This window comes from Fulmarus glacialis, unplaced genomic scaffold (assembly GCF_000690835.1).
Source record: "Fulmarus glacialis isolate BGI_N327 unplaced genomic scaffold, ASM69083v1 scaffold23348, whole genome shotgun sequence".
Lineage (NCBI taxonomy): Eukaryota > Metazoa > Chordata > Aves > Procellariiformes > Procellariidae > Fulmarus > Fulmarus glacialis.
This window is the reverse complement of record NW_009229283.1, coordinates 725-17,640: the sequence shown is the minus strand read 5'-3', so window position 1 is coordinate 17,640 and position 16,916 is coordinate 725. Positions and strand designations below refer to the sequence as shown.

General features: G+C 49.7%; 1 protein-coding gene across 1 annotated transcript in view; it reads right to left on the bottom strand.

Moving 5' to 3' along the window:
• Positions 1 to 14,560, bottom strand: part of ACSF3 (acyl-CoA synthetase family member 3) — a gene marked incomplete at its 3' end in the record, with an annotated part of 33,040 nt that extends 18,480 nt beyond the window's left edge. The window contains exons 1-4 of the mRNA XM_009583814.1: positions 13,859 to 14,560; positions 12,229 to 12,384; positions 2,458 to 2,612; positions 1,827 to 1,972 (exon numbers count right to left, since the gene is read on the bottom strand). Of these exons, the coding sequence (XP_009582109.1) occupies positions 1,827 to 1,972; positions 2,458 to 2,612; positions 12,229 to 12,384; positions 13,859 to 14,560 (1,159 nt within the window). The remainder of the gene's footprint in view (positions 1 to 1,826; positions 1,973 to 2,457; positions 2,613 to 12,228; positions 12,385 to 13,858) is intronic.
• Positions 14,561 to 16,916: the final 2,356 nt, after the last annotated feature.

Genomic DNA, 16,916 nt, shown 5'->3' with positions numbered 1-16,916 from the left:
CCCCATAACACCGGTGCCGTCCGAGGTCTTTTCTCTGGATACTTCACTCTCCTCCTGCCCAGCCTCTGTTCCCAGCCCATCACTGCATTTCTCAGTTGACTCTCTCGCACTGGATGCTCTGTGGTACCTGGTGACCTTACATCCCAGCCTCTAATGGGGTACTATATCAAAAGCTTTTTCAGCTCCAGTAAATTATGCCTCAGCTTCACCCATCTGCTTCCCAACTGACACTTCCTGAAATAAATTAATCAAGCCTATTCAATTATAGCTCTCCTTCTGTAAGGTCTCTTGCTGATTCACACCTTTGTGAGATGCTTCTCTTCCCTCTCGGGGCTGCAGCGAGCCCCTGGACAGCGGCTGGAGTGACAGTCAGCCAGCCTTTATCCCCAGCCCCTCTGCTTGTGGCTGCCCAAGAGGATTTGTCCCCAGCTCCCCTGCAGACCCCGGTACCCTCAGGGACCCTAGCCCAGCTCTGTTCAGGAGCATGGCCATCCAGCTCTGGAGTAGGAGCTGCCCTTCTGGGTGCCAACGTCTGTCTTGCCCATGTTGCTTTCAGTCTTATTTCCTTTCTCCTTTTGTCTCCTGGGAGATTTCTAGAGCCTCCACTCATTTTCCCTCCTGGAGATGAATGAAAAGCAAATATAACCAGGCTACAGGGACATTCAAAAATGATCTCTGCCGTCACCCTGCAGTGTGGGGCTCACGGAGAGCTCGAGCTCGCGTACGTGGGAATCTCGTTTCCCTGCCTGCTTCCCCCTCCTGCCTGCAGGAATGGGGCTTCTGGGGGAAGGGCACGCTGGCTGAGCTGTGATGGGCAAACTACTGCAGAAGTAAACTAGAGTTTGCATTTTGTGCTGCCCCTGAGCTGTTCTGAGATTGAGGAGCCAGTGCTGGGGAGGTATGGTTTCTCCTCTCCCTGTGCGATCCCTGCAGTGGCACTGGGGTGGGACTGGGGTGTTTTGGGAAGCCACGACACCCAGGACAGCCCCCTCGGGTAACACCGGTCCCCTAAGACACCGGAGACCAAGATGGTGCATATGGTGCCACACATGCACAGACAGCATGCAAGGAGTAGAAGGTGGCGTAGCGGCGGGCTGGGCTGCTCGGCAGACAGATGGCCACGTCTTTAACCAAAGGGAGGGTGGGGGCATTTCATATTTTTAATGTTTCAGATCAATTTAATTCTAGGTTACATAAACTACAGATATTGAAAGGAGTCACAAAGTGTAGCTAAAAGAAGTGAGCGAAGACAAGGAGAGAACAGAACCAGAGTGTATAACGAGGTGTGACAATTTCTAATTCCTGAAGAGTCAAGAAACTTGCACTAAAATAAGAGTGAGCAGACATCCTATTTTAAATGTTCAGTACCAATCGGCTGGACACGAACTGCTGCAAGGGGAATCCTGTGTCAACACTGCACACGAATACAGCTTCATAGAGCAGGAGCTGAACATGCAGTCCCATCACCGTCCTTGAACTTGCTAAGACTTTGGACATAAGAAAGCATCAATGTGGACTCTGCCTCCTAGACAGAACGAGCCTGGCTGGTCGGGTCAGCGTGCACCACTGTGAGCTCTACAGACACAGCTTTGCCAATCCACCATGGCTCGTCATCCCAGGGAAACCCACCAACCATTTCCCACACACCCATGCCCCCTCCTGGCTTCCCAACGCCAATTCCCCTGCCAGCATCATTGTTCCTACCATAGCCTGCTCCTCAAACATGACAAATGGCGATTGGATGTATATTCTCTGTGATGAGAAAACCCAAGAGCACTTCACAGCCAAACGCCTCCAAACAGCGTGCACCCTCTAGAAACTCCTACCTGGGACACGGACTCCATGCAAAGGGTTAGAAAGCGCCATCCCAATCTCAGTCATCCCATACCTCTCCAGCAATGTGTGCCCAGTGATACTCTTCCACTTTTCCAGGACAGGCACAGGCAGGGCAGCTGAGCCTGACACCATTAACCTGCACAAGGAAACCCCATATAAGAAAGTATCCAAGATCACCTTTGCTCCAGGGAACTTGCAGTCTAACACAGGGCTACATAAAGCTCCTACATAAAACCTTAAGACAGAAGCCCCAAAAGCCTTTTAACTGCTACCAAGGATGTTCCTCACATATAGAAGATTCTCTGCCTGATATGGGTTTTAAGTTAAGATGGGACAGCCTCCTAAGAGAGATACTGCAGTACAAACTCAGGTTGCAGGACAAAGTCCTTAGTCTTGTGTTATGTAGGGTGACACATATAATGAGCATGCAGACCCCTTCTGGCTTTACCACGCAAGAGTGGCTCATAATTAAATAATGTCACCCTGGTTCTTGTCAAAGAGACACTAAAGCACAACAACCAGCACTGCAAAGAGGCGATGCTGAAAAGAAACCTCAGCAGATCCACCATGGGGACAGCCAGCCACCAGCAGCCCCTGCCCAGAGGGGCATTGCTCACCTACCTGATGTTCTCCTGGCAAAAGGCATGCACAAAATCCTGGACTGGCGGTTGAGAGAAATGCTTGTCATAATAGTCTATCAGCTTGGCATAGATAGTGGGCACTGCCATGAAGACACTGATACGGGGAGCTTGGGAGCTTAGGAACTTCTTCCAAACCTAGAAAGAAAGGGAACATACACATATAAAAATACACCTCAGTATAAAGTGTAGAGGGAAGTGATCGCCAGTGCTGTCATGCTAACTCCTCAGCACCTTTGAAGAGGTTCACAAATGAGGGCTCTGCAAACACTTCGTGGGGCAGTGAGCCCCACCACCACTCCTTCACACGGTGCAAGGGGAAACTGAGGTGCAGGAGTGCAACAGACTTATCCAAAGCAAAGCCACGCTGGGTTGCTCACAAACAGTCAAACCTCTGCTCTCTAAGGCTTCTGGAAAGTACAAACAACTGGCAGCCTGTTGGCGTGCACCTCATCCACGTCCAGAACAACAGCTCCCAACCCTCATTATGCCCCTTATTGCCAAGGAGACAGCAGGTAGCCAGGAGGGCAGCTTCACCAACCGCGCTCTTCCTGAGAGGAACAGTCCCTGTGGGACAGATGTTCTTCAGCTGCAATGCCTGCTAATTTGTGGGAACTAAAACTGGGGCAAATTCCAGGACCCAGCTCTGCTGGGGGGGAATGAAGACCAAGCAACCCCCGGCTGCTGCCCTGGCTGAGCAGCCCCAGCTGGGAGCAGTTAGCAACGGGTAGGAGCCATAAATACTGCAATTGGGCCCATTCCTCCCACACCTTGCCACTCCTCCCCCTAGGTAAGCTCTTCCCAAGACAGCAACGATCTAAAGCCATCAATAAATAAAAGGCTACGGTGACGGTCGCCTCTTTCCTTTCGCTCCGGTCCCTGCCCCGTTGTTGACAAATGTATTTCCTAACAGCTCCTGACAACGCACATCGCCTCTCCCCTCCCTGCCCAAGCATGCTCAGCTGCACACAGGCGCATGCGACAGCAAGAAAAAGCAGGAATTGATTGAAGGTGAACAAGTGATTCTCCTTCATGCTGTCACTCTGCCCCCTTCCCCTCCGTCCTGCTCGCTTGGGCTCCATTTCATTACTTTATACTTCGCTGCGTTGGCGCTGCCTCCCCCCATGTCTCTCACTCCACTGCTTCAGAACAATCAGCTCCTAAAAAAACCCCACCACCACCATGTTGTTATTCTTAATAGAGCAGGACACATCCGACAAAGGCACTATCCCACCAAACAGAAGGGAGTTCATAGTGCCTCCCAGCCCAGAGATGGTCCTCGATGGGACGAGACAAATGCACAAGGTGGAAACCCCCCGGACACCTCGGGATCTGGGACATGAGTGCTGCAAGGTCCCCTCGGCATCAGGGAAAGCAGAGGAGGAACATGACTTGCCCAGACCGATGGGTGACATGCCCGGAGAGGGAACATCGCACTCCCTTGCAGAAACCCCACCTACCAGCATGATCCCCTAAAACAAGTCGGAATAGGCAAAATTGCATTTAGAAGGATCTAACCCCTACCATACTCCTCCCACCGTCTTTCCCCAAAGATCTTTTTCTCTTCAATCCCCCAATATCTTTCCCACTGGAGGCAGCAGGATGGAGAAAGATCTCTCCAAAGCCAGGGGCTGAATGCATGGGACCTGCTCTCCTCAGCCTGGTGGTCCCGAGAGCCACTGCCTTGGGCAGGGAGAGACGGGCGATGGCAAGCAGGGATCAGGACGGTGCCGAAAGAATTGAAGGGAGACAGATGCTGCTCAGTCCTTGCTGTGTGATTTTTTTTTTTGCCTTCACAAGTCCAGAGCAGCTGTGGGGAGTGCAGGCAGACTTCCAGTCTGGCCATGCAGCAGAGCTATTTTCACATGGATTTGGATTTGAAAAAAAAAAACAAAACCATCACTCCAGAAACAGCAGATCTCTCTCGCACCCCAGAGTCCCCTGTGCTCGCACGCCTGCTCAACTCCCACCCTAGATAAAATCCTCCCTACCGCCACTCCAGCCACGGGAGCAGCTTTTTCTGTGTCAGTACGACTTGCCCCAGCAACAGCCCCTTTCCTAAAGATAAGCAGCTGCCTTTGGATTTGTGCCACCAGCTGCCGGGGTGATCTGCTGACAGCCAAACATCTCCACCTGCTCTGCTCCTGCTCAGCCAAATCTGGATCCTACCCATGTGTTTTAACGGTACTAAGCACCGAGCCATGGTACAAAGCTGGCAGCCCCAAGCCCTCCACAGACCCCGAGCTGTCTGGAGGGCTTGTCACTGCCCAGCCAGCTGTAACAGCTATTTCTGTTTTATAACTATAACTTCACGGTTTGAGAGAAGGATCTGGAAAAGTCTCGTTACCTGGGACTAATCAATCAACCCCGGGGCTTGGACAGGCTCATAGCAAGAGGCCAGCTTTGCCCTTCCAGCGCTCGGCATCCTCTAACACCGTCAGGCTTAGAGCAGCACAATCAATCTCCCCCTCTGTTATGCCATGTGTCACCGTCACCACACCGATTACCTGTGGACAGGGTATCGGCAGCCCGTCATTCCATTTTATTTCGCTCACCTGATACCTCAGGACTCCAAGTGCTTTTAAAAAGCCATGGATTCAGGAGGCAAACACGGCACTGCATGCCAGGGCTGCCGGACTTTGCACCGAGTGCTCACCGGACACGAGGAAAGCAACAGTCTTCCCATGGAAGATGTTCAGGAGATGGACCAAGATTCCTTTTAAGATAAACAAGGGCTAGAAACAAAAAGTTTCTAACTGCAAGAAAGCAAGAGTGGGAACAGCTTCCTATCAGCAATAACAGCAGCGAAAGCCCAGGGCAGGCTTACAGGACAGGACTGCCTGAGCCAGCAAAGAAGCGGAAGGCCCTCCGTTCCCAAGAGCTTTCCCATCAGCCCGACATTCCTGATTTTCTTCCCTTCCCACTCCACAAAAGCATATCTGGACAATTCTATGGGCTGACCAGGGGGATTTTGCCACCAGTAAATTAAAAAAAAAAAGAAGAAAATTATACCAGTGCGTACAAAACAACCCCAGTGAGACACAGCTGTGAGATTTTTCCCACATGTTTCTTCCAGCACGCAGATGGCATGACGGCGACCAAGGACGGAGGAACATGCAAGCTGCTCCAAGAGATGGTCCTTCCATACAGCAACCTCCCCAACCAGCCTCCAGATCTGCTAAGAGAACCTGAAGCAAGAGATGCAAACACAGAGGAGAAAAGCCTTTTTCCTTTACAGAGGCCTCACCTTCAGAGGGAGATGCACAATGCTGTAAACCAGACAGAAAACACCGAATCTATCAACATCTGGGCATCTTCTAATGCAAATAAGAGACGAGAAGGTGGCAACAACCATTCGTATGCTAAATCTTGCAAAACTGCCTGATACAGGACTCCCAAAAACAGCCAGAAGACATGCAGGCAAAAATGCCTAAAAGCTGAGAAGGAAGTGAGTATCAGCATGGATTTTCCCACCAGCCTGCAAACAGATAATAGGCAGCCCGTGCTGCCACCTCTATTGACAGATACAACAGCTCCTCTCTTCTGTAAAATTATTGTATCGTTTTCAGTTATTACTGATTTTTTTTTAAAACCTTTTCAAAAGTAACAATACCTCTAATGCAAGGTTAAATCATCCCTTTACTTCCCTTTTGATGGGGGAGATGGGTTTGTGTTTTGCATCGATCGCTGCCGTGCGGGTAACACCGCCGTCGAGGAAAAGGGCTGCCTGCAATTTTCAGAGCGTCTGCGAGAGCAACAGGCAGCAACGCGACCGCAGCTGAACCAGCTCCTCGTTTGGCGAGACCCTGTGCCTAATGCCGAGGACAGAAAGCTCCCGTAACTCTACAGAAGCACCGAAGGGATGGCAGGACCACGCACCCACGTCCGACGTCAGTTTATCCCCGACAAAGGCAGATGGGCACGACATGAGATGGGAGAGCATCAAGGGGAGCTCTGCTCTCTGCTAAGGACCGAGCCGCAGACGCTTTGTGAGCAATATGCAGAGAGAGAAACACTCTTCTCTTCAAAGGGAAATTGGGCCCTTGGTGGCTTTGTCTCATGTTTGTTATAACCCCAAACTGTTTGCGCTCTGCATGACTCTGGTTTTAATCATTTATTCATCAGTGCAGTTTGATGGCCCCTCTGCATTCCAGGCTGAAGCTTTTAAACCCTTCCTATGCTGTAGGCATACTGAAAGGAGCAAGTGCTTTCCCTGGGACCTGGTAATATAAGTAAATATGACAGGCTCTGGTTCCATTTTTTTATATTTCCACACACACATCAAAAGACATTACTCCGTAACAGATGCTGAGGACAGACGGCAGATCTGGGGAGACGGGAAGAAAAACTCTAACTTTTTAAAGCCAGGGCTGCGAGAAGTGATCAAACATAATCCATTCACTAGTGACCTGCTCCTCCCTCCACCGACTGCTCTTTGAGTCTGAAATAAAATTACTCCTCTGAAGCCTCCCATTAACGGATGAAAAGACAATTGCCTTTCTCTAGCTGAAACTGGATGGGAGATGCAATCCCCAGCACGCTATGAGCAGCGTCTTAGCCGTGCTTGGTTATTGGAGATCAGACTCCTCTGCTTGGATTTGCTTTTCTTTCAAAAATAAACGAAAAGAGCTGCCCAGAGTGACGTTTGCAGAGGCGACAGATCCAGGGGAGAGGCTCACCGCGGTGCACGCTTCTCCTTCCCGGAGGCAACCGTGACTGCCGAGCCATAGATCTCCCTGCACAGCCCAGTGAAGGTATAAAGCATCAGCGCCCAGCCTCAGCCCAGCCTGGTTCGCACAGATAACAGCAGCAGCAAGGACAAACAGTTTGCTCGCGGATGTAGCACAGGCTGCTGGTCTTGACGAGAAAGTCAGGGGTGTAAGCACAAGATGCAGCAGTGACCCCGGAGCAACACCTCACACACAAAACCTCAACGAGCATCAGGTCTGCGGCACCCTCCCACCAGGGGAAAAAGCTGCCACGGGTGACAGCATGCTCGCAGCACGTCGGGGGAATTAGTCCCGAATCACACACTAGCTTTGGGCACTCATCATTCCCATCAGAACAAACGCCTAGAAAGAAAGGTCCAAATAAAATTAACAATTTTGATGGCTTTGCATGTGACATAAAACGGGTATGATTTTTAGAGGGCTTGATCCTTGGAGGCACCTTAAGTCAGACATGCAGTAACGCTGGCACCAAAACAACAGCTCCTTTTGGAACTTTAGGGCAATAAATCTGCATCTGGGCATATTTATCATGGAAGCGGTTGCAGGGCACAGACAGCATTGTCATTCTGCAGGCAGCACACCACAGCTCGAAACCTGCCCAGCGGAGCCAAGCGGGCAGCACACGCCACAACTAGGCCACACAGAGTTGAGATTTCTATAAGCTTCCCCCATCACTCATCAGAGCAAGTTTTTCCCTTCATGTTTTTGAATACTTTTATTTCCCACTCCGCACTTAAGACTGAAAGACCTTCTGGGATCCAATCTCATGTTTATCAATGCAAAGAGCTGACGGGCAGCCTTTTGCTATTAGCACATCTTTCCCTTAAGGTGAGATCAGAGGCGGTCCACAGCAAAGACAAGCGATTCCTATCATTCAAACTCAGAGTGGACCCATGTCAGCTGAAAACCTCAGCAGAGGATCCTGCAAAGCAGACACTGACCTCACAACTCTCTCCAAAAGGCTCCTGTCCGCAGGGTGCCTGGTGCAGCCAGGTCCCGGTCCAGAATGGGGCTGCCGACATGCGACTATCGTGGCAAGAGCGCCAGCACGGAGGATGCCTGGCTTCCCCTGGGTCTGTCTCTCCAGCCTTGCTGACATTTCCATCGAGTAACAGTCACACCACACGGTGTGCTCAGCCTTAGCAGCCATCACTGAATCGATGCAGGGAAGGGAGATGGAGAGAGGAAGTCGCTGGGGAATGGATGCTCTAGTGTCTGCTTGGTGCAAACCCCGATGCTCACAGAGGCCTTCAAAAAAAGCTCTTGCTCATGGGCTTTCTCTCGTGCCCAGTAAGGAGAAAGCTCACCCTGCACTCCTTCCTTAAGCAGAGGCATTAATCTCTTCTCCTCTGGCCACCAATTTGCAGAAAAACTGTACAAATCCAGCATCTTTAAAATTTCTACTCCTGCATAAGAAAAAAGGCAGGCATTTCAAACAGGTTCAGAAGCAGCTGAGACATGCTGGCTGTCTGCGAACAGGAACAGTGCAGCTGGAGAAGTAAACTGAGCTTGGAAGCAAGTTATGATGGGAGGATCGTATAGGGATGCTTAGGCTGCGGCTTGCTCTGGCTCCAAAGGAGGTTTCTGCCCTCCCAGTTCTCACCCTTGGAAGATAAAAAAAAAAAACCCAACCAAAACAAAACAACAACATCCGAGCCACCCTTGCCCCACACAGCTGCTGGGAGGAATGCACTTTCAGGCTCACTGCTGCTCTCCTGCCCTCTCCAAGTCTACATGCCCACAGCAGCGCCAAACGTCTCCCGCCGTGGTCAGCGCTGTCATTCCCCAGCACCAGCAGCGCACCCGGGAGCACTGGGTGCTGCTCCCACAGTCTCACTACTCAAGAAGGGCTCCCCGTGGAGACATGCTGCACCCCAAGGAGTACACGCACCAGAGGACTTCGCAGGCCACGTATGAGAGAACCGTAATGCTGGAAATTAAGGGTCCATTTATAAACCCTTTATTAATAAATGATGAATAGATGCAGCCATATTTTTTAATAACTTACAATAAAAAGATGCTACAAAAAGCTTAAGCAAGACAGTCTTAACAGATGGTGCTATAAAGTGAATTATAACATGTACAGTAGCTAGTGCAAAGTAATGGATGTCCTCATTTAATAAAAAGAATCTGATTTTATGCAGCAACTTTCACGCTTGAGGCATCCCAATACACTTTAATGAGCCCTTTTGGCCTCAGCAATAGCTTGCATGCAGCCGCGGACATCAGATGCTGTTTTAGTAAGAGAGTGGATGTTGGTCAGGACACTGGGGTTACTCCACAGTCTTGATTTTTAACCTTTCCTTGGACAGCTACCAAAAGCAGACAGAAGGGTCTGAAAGATGCCACCTCCTAACACTGCACTGCAGGGAATGACAAGCAAGCCTTGGTCTGGGGCTTGAAATGTCTTCTAAGAAAAAAAAGAGCATTATTACCACCACCGAAACCAGACTGGCATCTGTATCCACGACTATAAGGCATGCCGCAAATTATGTAATTTAATAAACACTGTAATAATAAAGTATTTATTTTGTATAATGAAGTGTTAGTGATTAGAAACCAAACACACATTGGGCATGCTGCTGCGGTTTCTCTTGAACCCTTGCCAGTATCACTCAAGGCTAAATATGTCTGCAGCAGGTTGAGAGTAAGTTCCTAGCCTTGTTTTGATCAGCCTGTCAAGTGTTTTAGCTGCCATTCGAGTTTCTTTATATCACACTATAATTGGCTGCTTTCTCAAGGTGCAATGAAGGAAAAAAGCACACAGCAAAACTCAGGCTCCTTTTGCAAAATCCTCCACTGAAACTCTGCTGCTTTTCTGAAAGCTGATTTCAGTAGCAAAGGGCATTTTGTAAACAGCTGGTGAAAATAGACTGGAACTGAAAGGCAGCTTGCATTAAACTCCACAAGAAAGCCTTATTTACCCTCATGTGCTTTCTTTGTAGTGTCGATCAAACCACTTTCAGCTCCCAGGGGAGGCCCCCGGAAAAATAAAGGGAATAAAAAAAAATAGAAAAGCAAATGACGTCCTTTAGAGCCCGAATGCACCTGAGAGCCCCCGGAATGGCACTCGCTGCAGCAGGCACGCTTGCCACGCCGACCTCCCTGCCCAAGTTCAACCTCCAGGGTCAAGCAGACGCCCTCCAGCACTGTCCCCGCTTGCCCTTGGTTGTCAAGTCTCGGGGAGAGCTTTGATCAGAGAAGGCAGGCGGGGGTGTCCCGCTCCCCCGCACCTGAACCCATCCTTCAACGTCAGCTCATTGATTTGCAGATGTCGGGAGAGAGCAGAGAAAAACACAAGGGTATAAGGGACAATCAATCACCGGTGGCATAGGACGTGGAGAAACGCGCCCTCCAGAGGGCTTGGCTTTGCTTCCAGGCTACCAGCACGCTCTTCTGCCACCTCACCAGCATCACCAGGGCTGGGCACGCTCCGAGCCCCGGCTTTGGTGGGGCACACGTCCCTACTGCACCCTGAGCTTTTGGGGTGTCACTCTAAACACCTGGGAAGACAATCTGGCAGTGACCACTGAGGAGACAGCACTGGCTACAGCTGCCAGGGGACCTTCCTGCCTTCTTCTACCACAGCATCCTACCTATTTACCCTGGAAATGCGAATACAGAGCTGCCCCTCTGGGACTCTGGGGCTGTTCCCCCACAAAGGATCAGTGCTTGGGCAACAATTGGGTATTCAAGTGTCAGGGCCATCTTGAAACAAGAAAGGAAGCGCGCATTTTCTGTGGTTGCTTCTCTGAGAAGCAGAAATAAGCAATGAAGAATCACATGGTCCTGCAGTCGCTCAGATCAGAGCCTGGGCTCACCCTCCCCTGACAGCAGCACAGTCAACACTTCAGGGTGTATCCCACACCTTTGCACTTTGTCCTTTCAGCATGACGAGGCCACCCAGCATATGAATAAATACGAACAGGTAAAGCAGCCTGTTTAGTTACAAAGCACAGGCTTGACGGGCTCTTTTCACTTTCCCAGGGAGTTCTGTACTGACCACGCACGTTTCCTTTCTGCTACGAGATGGTACCAGCACCTGCAAACCCAATTGCTCCCTTAACAGTGACACTGCAGGCTCCAACGTCTCTCACACCACCCACGACACTGGGAGACGTAAACGAACGGTGCTGGATCCCAGGGGCCGGTAACTGCAGAAACTGTTCTACCTTACTGTTGGTTGCCCTCTTTCTCATCCCTTTTCTTCCTCTCTTTAGGTCGGCTGCCTGATACCGCAGCAAGGAACAAAAGAGAAGCAGAGCACTGGGACTGGCGTTTCCTGTCTCGGCTAGAAAACAACATTATAAGCGTGTCTCTACTGCATTCAAGTAAGGTTTCCCTCCTTCCACCTTTCCTGCAAGGCTGCCAGAAGCTCTCGATTTGCAAACTCTCTCTCATATTGCTGAGTCTAAACCAACAGATCTGTTAACACTTGTTCCTCCACAAGGATGTTGCAATGTTTCTATGCAAGTGATGCGTACCAGTATTTCTCTTACCTGGGCTGCAAGAAACTCTAAAGCCTGTGTTCTGTCATGTGATGTAATACAAAACACCAAGGACATAGGATTGGAAGGGAAAATGCAAGCTACTAAAAATGAAACATCTGACAAGCAGCATAGCTTCAAGCAGCACACTGCTAATGCAAGAGAAAAATCCAGTATATCCACCTTTCCTGGTACTAGAAAATTAAAAACCCTTATTCTGGGTGCAGATGCTCCTCATGGGTGCTAAGAAGGGCCCACCTCCAGCCAGAGACCCTCAACATCACAGGAGGGGCAGTGTAGCGTTACGATTCTGTAAGTCACGCTTAAACAAGTTGTAGCCTCCACAAGAGCACGTTTACCCCAGACTGAGTGTCCAACCGAAAGCGTTTTTTTAACAAACACCTTGTGAACCACATGCAGCCAGTAGCTAAAGAGGCTGGAATTCTTTAAGAACTTATTTCCAAAGTTGCTCTAATTACAATGCATGGGGTCTTGCTGCTGAATTTCAAAGACAACGCGCAATCCCTCCAGGCTTACCATCTGTGCGCTGAATTCGGGTAACATGATGCATGTCGCTCCCACCCAGAGAGGACAGAGGAGCTTATTGATCACCCCGTGGACATGATGTAAAGGCAGCACGTGCAGAATAACATCCTCCTTCTTCCACTCCCATTTTTCAACCAGCCCTGTAGTCTGCAGAAGAAAACATACAACCCAGCGTTAGGGCAGGAGGAAAGACCCTCACTGCCTGAAAAGCCCGAGGTATCCAGGCCCCAGGTCCCCTGGGCACAGCTGGCGGCAGAAATCCCAGACCTCCTGGAACGATGCCTGGGCACAAAAATCTTTTCTTTCCTTTAGGGTCAGCGTGAGCAAAATTCCCACCACAACAGTAGAATGCAAGAGGAACACCTTCTGCATACTGTCAGTACGTGTCTTCATATATACCAGCAAAGTCCTTCCGCGTTACTGAGAAATAGTCAACAACGATTTTAAGTAGGACCTGCTGCTGCACACGCAGAGTTGGCAGAAACAGTAATCAAAAAAACTAATTTTCCCAGAACTCTGTTGACATAGTTTGGACACCGATGACATTGGGCTTTTAGCACCTGTAAGGGATAGTCAGTAGGAGCAGAAAATCACTGTCTGATAAACAGAAAGTAGGCTTCATGTTAGTAAAAAAATATTAGTATATCAAGCTTCTAAAATACTCTGCCATGAAGGGGTAATTATCTGAAGCGTTACACCTCAGGCTTCTGGGTGAACAATGCCCTTCAGAGTCCAGCGTTAGCAACTGGAAAGCTTATTTCCAGCCATCTAAAAATAAAAAAGCATTTGAAGAGTGGAATTTAGTCATGTCGTTCACAACCCTCTTCCACAAGGCAGGGAGGAGGTTTCAGGCTTTCTGCAAGACAGCACAGAAGATGGTGACTGCTCAGACCACCTCCCAAATGATCAGCATATTTGTAAGGGAACAGATTCTTTGCCCAATATAGCCAAGCCCTGGCTCTATCCATCAAGGCTTTCATACCACTCCCGATATTGCAGTATCTGACCACCCAGAACAACGTAAGTTCTCGGAGGCGTCCGTAAGGCACAATGTATTCCCTGCCCTTTTTCCCTAATGGCATGAGTCTATCAGTTGCAGGCAGTGATAACCAACTGGTGAGGTAGTCAGCAGGCTCATTCAAACTTTTAATTCCTTTTGGCTCAGAGAGCTAATGGATTTTTTTGCCTTGGGGATATATAGCTGAATAATGCACAGACTTCACACAGTACTGTACTGGGCTGGGCTAAGTTATATTCCAATTAGGGGCAAAGATTCTTTCCTAGTCACAGTGAAGAAAAGCAAACTGCAAAGCAAGCAGTCTTTTTACAATATGTCCCATCCCTTCGGCTTCCCAGGAAAGTAAGGAGAAGAGTCCATATGCCCCCGGCTGCAGTTGCAGCACAGCAACACCAAAAGAACAAGGTTTAGAGCCTCTAACACTCTTCTGTGTATTCACCTTAAAAGTGTTGAGGACTTTCAAGATACAGCCCCACAGCTCTGTGCAGGAATTTGGTTGTGATAAGGTGTGTTGTGCCTTGGGGTTTGCAACCCCGAATCACCTCTGGAGGCCAAGACTTCTGTAACTCTGCACGAGCTTTGCAGAGGGAAAGCAGCACTCACCACGGCTTGCACGTTCTCATGGGTGCTGAGGACACCTTTCGGTCTTCCCGTCGTCCCACTAGTGTAGATTATCATGGCTCCTCTGTCTTTCCATGAGGAGCAGGTTGTCAAGGGACCCTCTTTCATTGCTGCATGACTTGTGGATCCATCGCCATGAGACATAAGAAGCGGCAGAACTGGGACTCCCAGCTTCTCAGCGCTAGGGGCTATTTTCCCCACATATTCCTCTGCTGCAATGACTAGAGCGCTCTGTGAGTCCTGAATCACGTACTCCAGTTCCTGCACAGGGTGTTTCTTGTAAAGGGGCACTGCTATGCCCCCGCTCATCCAGGAAGCCCACTGGGCTACCACATACGAGGCATCATTGGGACACAAAAACGAGATCCTCTCTTCCTTCAAGTCCCTGCTGGAGCACTCCAGAGCTCTACAGATCTCCTGGGACAAGCGTAGACTCTGGCTGAGAAGGTCCCTGTAAGTGTGCTCACCGTTTTTGTCAATGATGGCTATTTTATCACCGAAAGTCAAAGCCCTAGTGAAGACAGGGGTAATGTCACTGCTGCAGGCTGCCCGTGCGGTTTGCAGACCCCTGCGGGGACAGCCAGACCTCTTCTGCTCACGCAACCCCCATCTGCAACGGTGCAAGTCCCGGACGAGGCATCGAAGCGGCCGGCTCACTTGGGGGAAGAGCAGGGAGACCAGCATCCTGCCAGCACCGCTTGTTTTGAAGTGATTCTGCAGAAAGCAATTATAGGAACAGATAAGTATGTGCAGCGATTACCCAGGGGTTTATTCCCACAAAGGAAAAGTGGCAGCCTTCATTTGAATAATACCCACTGTATTATTAATGTTTATGCTTCAGACTACTGCATCCCCAGTGCGCTAGGCCCCGCCCGGATGGAACAGGAGACAGAGACCCTTCCCTACGCAGCCTCTGCGTCCCTACATAACAGTCTAACTTAAATTATGAAATAGTTTTTATCGATCAGTAATATTAGGACACTAAGTAGCGGCTACTTGAGGTGCCATTCTAACTCAGTGGGACCAGCATTTAAAGAAATTAAAGACAACAGTACCTAGCTCTCAATTTGCAGTTCCCACCACTTTGGTAAACCACTGCCTTGCTCTGTGCTTTGAATCAGGCAGCACAGAGCTAAACACGAAATCCAAGCCTCCTAAGGTTTAGCCCAGTGGAGGATTGTTTCCTGCGTGAGCTTTCCTTCGAGCAATAGCACATCTAAGTACAGAGAAGTGCCCAAACCCTCCCACCTAACAGGTCATCCATCACAAACACCGCTTCAGCCCAAAAGCTTTCTTACGTGACCGACCAAGTGGTTAACAGCTCCCAAACAGCCACAGGCAGCAGGAGCCCTCCCCGTGCCGAGCAGCTGGTTTTTCCCAGCAAACAGCAGCAGGGAAGCGCAGGCCCACGCACACTGACCTGTGGGTTTGTTACTTCTGAAAGTACCAACCTGGCAGCACCCGGAGCCGGGCAGAGCATTAGGACAAGCTCAGCCATGGCACCAGGGCTTCACCTGGGCACCCAGAGCTTGATCTGAGCCCAGTCCAACCCTCAGCCCAGCCCTGCCACTCCGCCACAGCGGTGACACAATGCACAGGGGCATTTCAACAGAGAAAACTTGCAAAAGGGAACGGGGAGGTGTACCAGCACCATTAAAGGCTTTACAGGAAGATCCACGGGCTGGCACAGAGGTCACGCGATCTGCCTTTGTGTTTAGGCAGCACGATGACATCAACCTATCTGCTCATGGGAGAAGTTAGCAAAAAAGCTTTTGTGGTAACTGGTGAGAAGTCCCTGAAGTTTGCTCTTTATCCCTCTTTTCCCTTTCAAAGGGAAAGGTCTGTGTAATAGTATTGGACACTGCTTGGAGCATGTCACTGAAGGGAAAAAGTTAACATATAGTGCAAAATCCCATAAGAATATAATGGAGAGATGGGACTACAGGAACACTTTGCAGGGGAGACCGCTGGTACACCAGAGAGGAGAGGAAAAGGGATAAATTGAGAGCACTGAGGAGATGCCTCGGAAGAATCCTGACCCCCCTCTGCACAGAGCCTGGAGCTCTGGCTGGAAGCTCAGCAAGAACAAGCACCCTCTCCATACAGAGACCGTCACTGACACCAACAGGGGAGCAGAGAGGAAAGAACAGGGCTGTGGCAGAATAAAAAGGGCTTTACTGCATGGCCAATCTAATGGCTGCTATTAAACACCACCACTGAAGTATCCCCAGAGAGATACTATGACAAGAGGAGACGGCCAAAGGATGACAACTTCTCACTCTGTAAGAGTGTATGTGACATGTCCTTGATGCTGGCAATAACAACTTGATTTTTTACAAAATTTTTTATAAATGCCTTTTAGTGGAGCAGCTCAACTCAGATTGCCTCCCGGCTCAGCTTCCCACCATGGAGAGGAGCTGAAACAAAAAGGATCCAAAGAACTGGCAGCTACTCAGGGATGAGTTGAACATGGCTTAAGCCAGCTCAGGCCACTCACACATGTCCACGAGCAGCACCTGCTGACAGCAGCAAGTGTTTATTTTTGCGTAGACATAGCTGCGGGCCCCGCAGTCTCTCCCATCCACCTTCAGACCATTTCTCCAGCCAGACACTGGCCTTGCATGTATTTTCTTTTGCATATCGACCTCAATTTCTGCTTCTGCAAAAGAAACTTGTGATTTAGTGCGGAAACATCTGGGAGGGGGAGAGGCTTTAAACCCAGAGCGTGGTAACCGTGTGAACTCATGACATATACCATCAGGATGGAAAAAAACAAAACAGGTCACGACAAAGCTCGCGTGACATCTTTCCATTTCTCTGTAGAGACTAAAATATAAAATAAAGAGAAAACACCATCTGTAACCTAAACCAAATCACCTCCTCCTAACCTGTGCCCAAAACCGGCTCACTGGCGAGATGTTAATGCCCCAGACGTTAAGAGGGGCATTAATTGGAAGCAACCGTTTGCCAGGATCACGCCGTGCTCCAGGCCAGCGCAGCTAAGTGCACTTGGCACGTTCGCTGTTCCTTGTACGGCTCC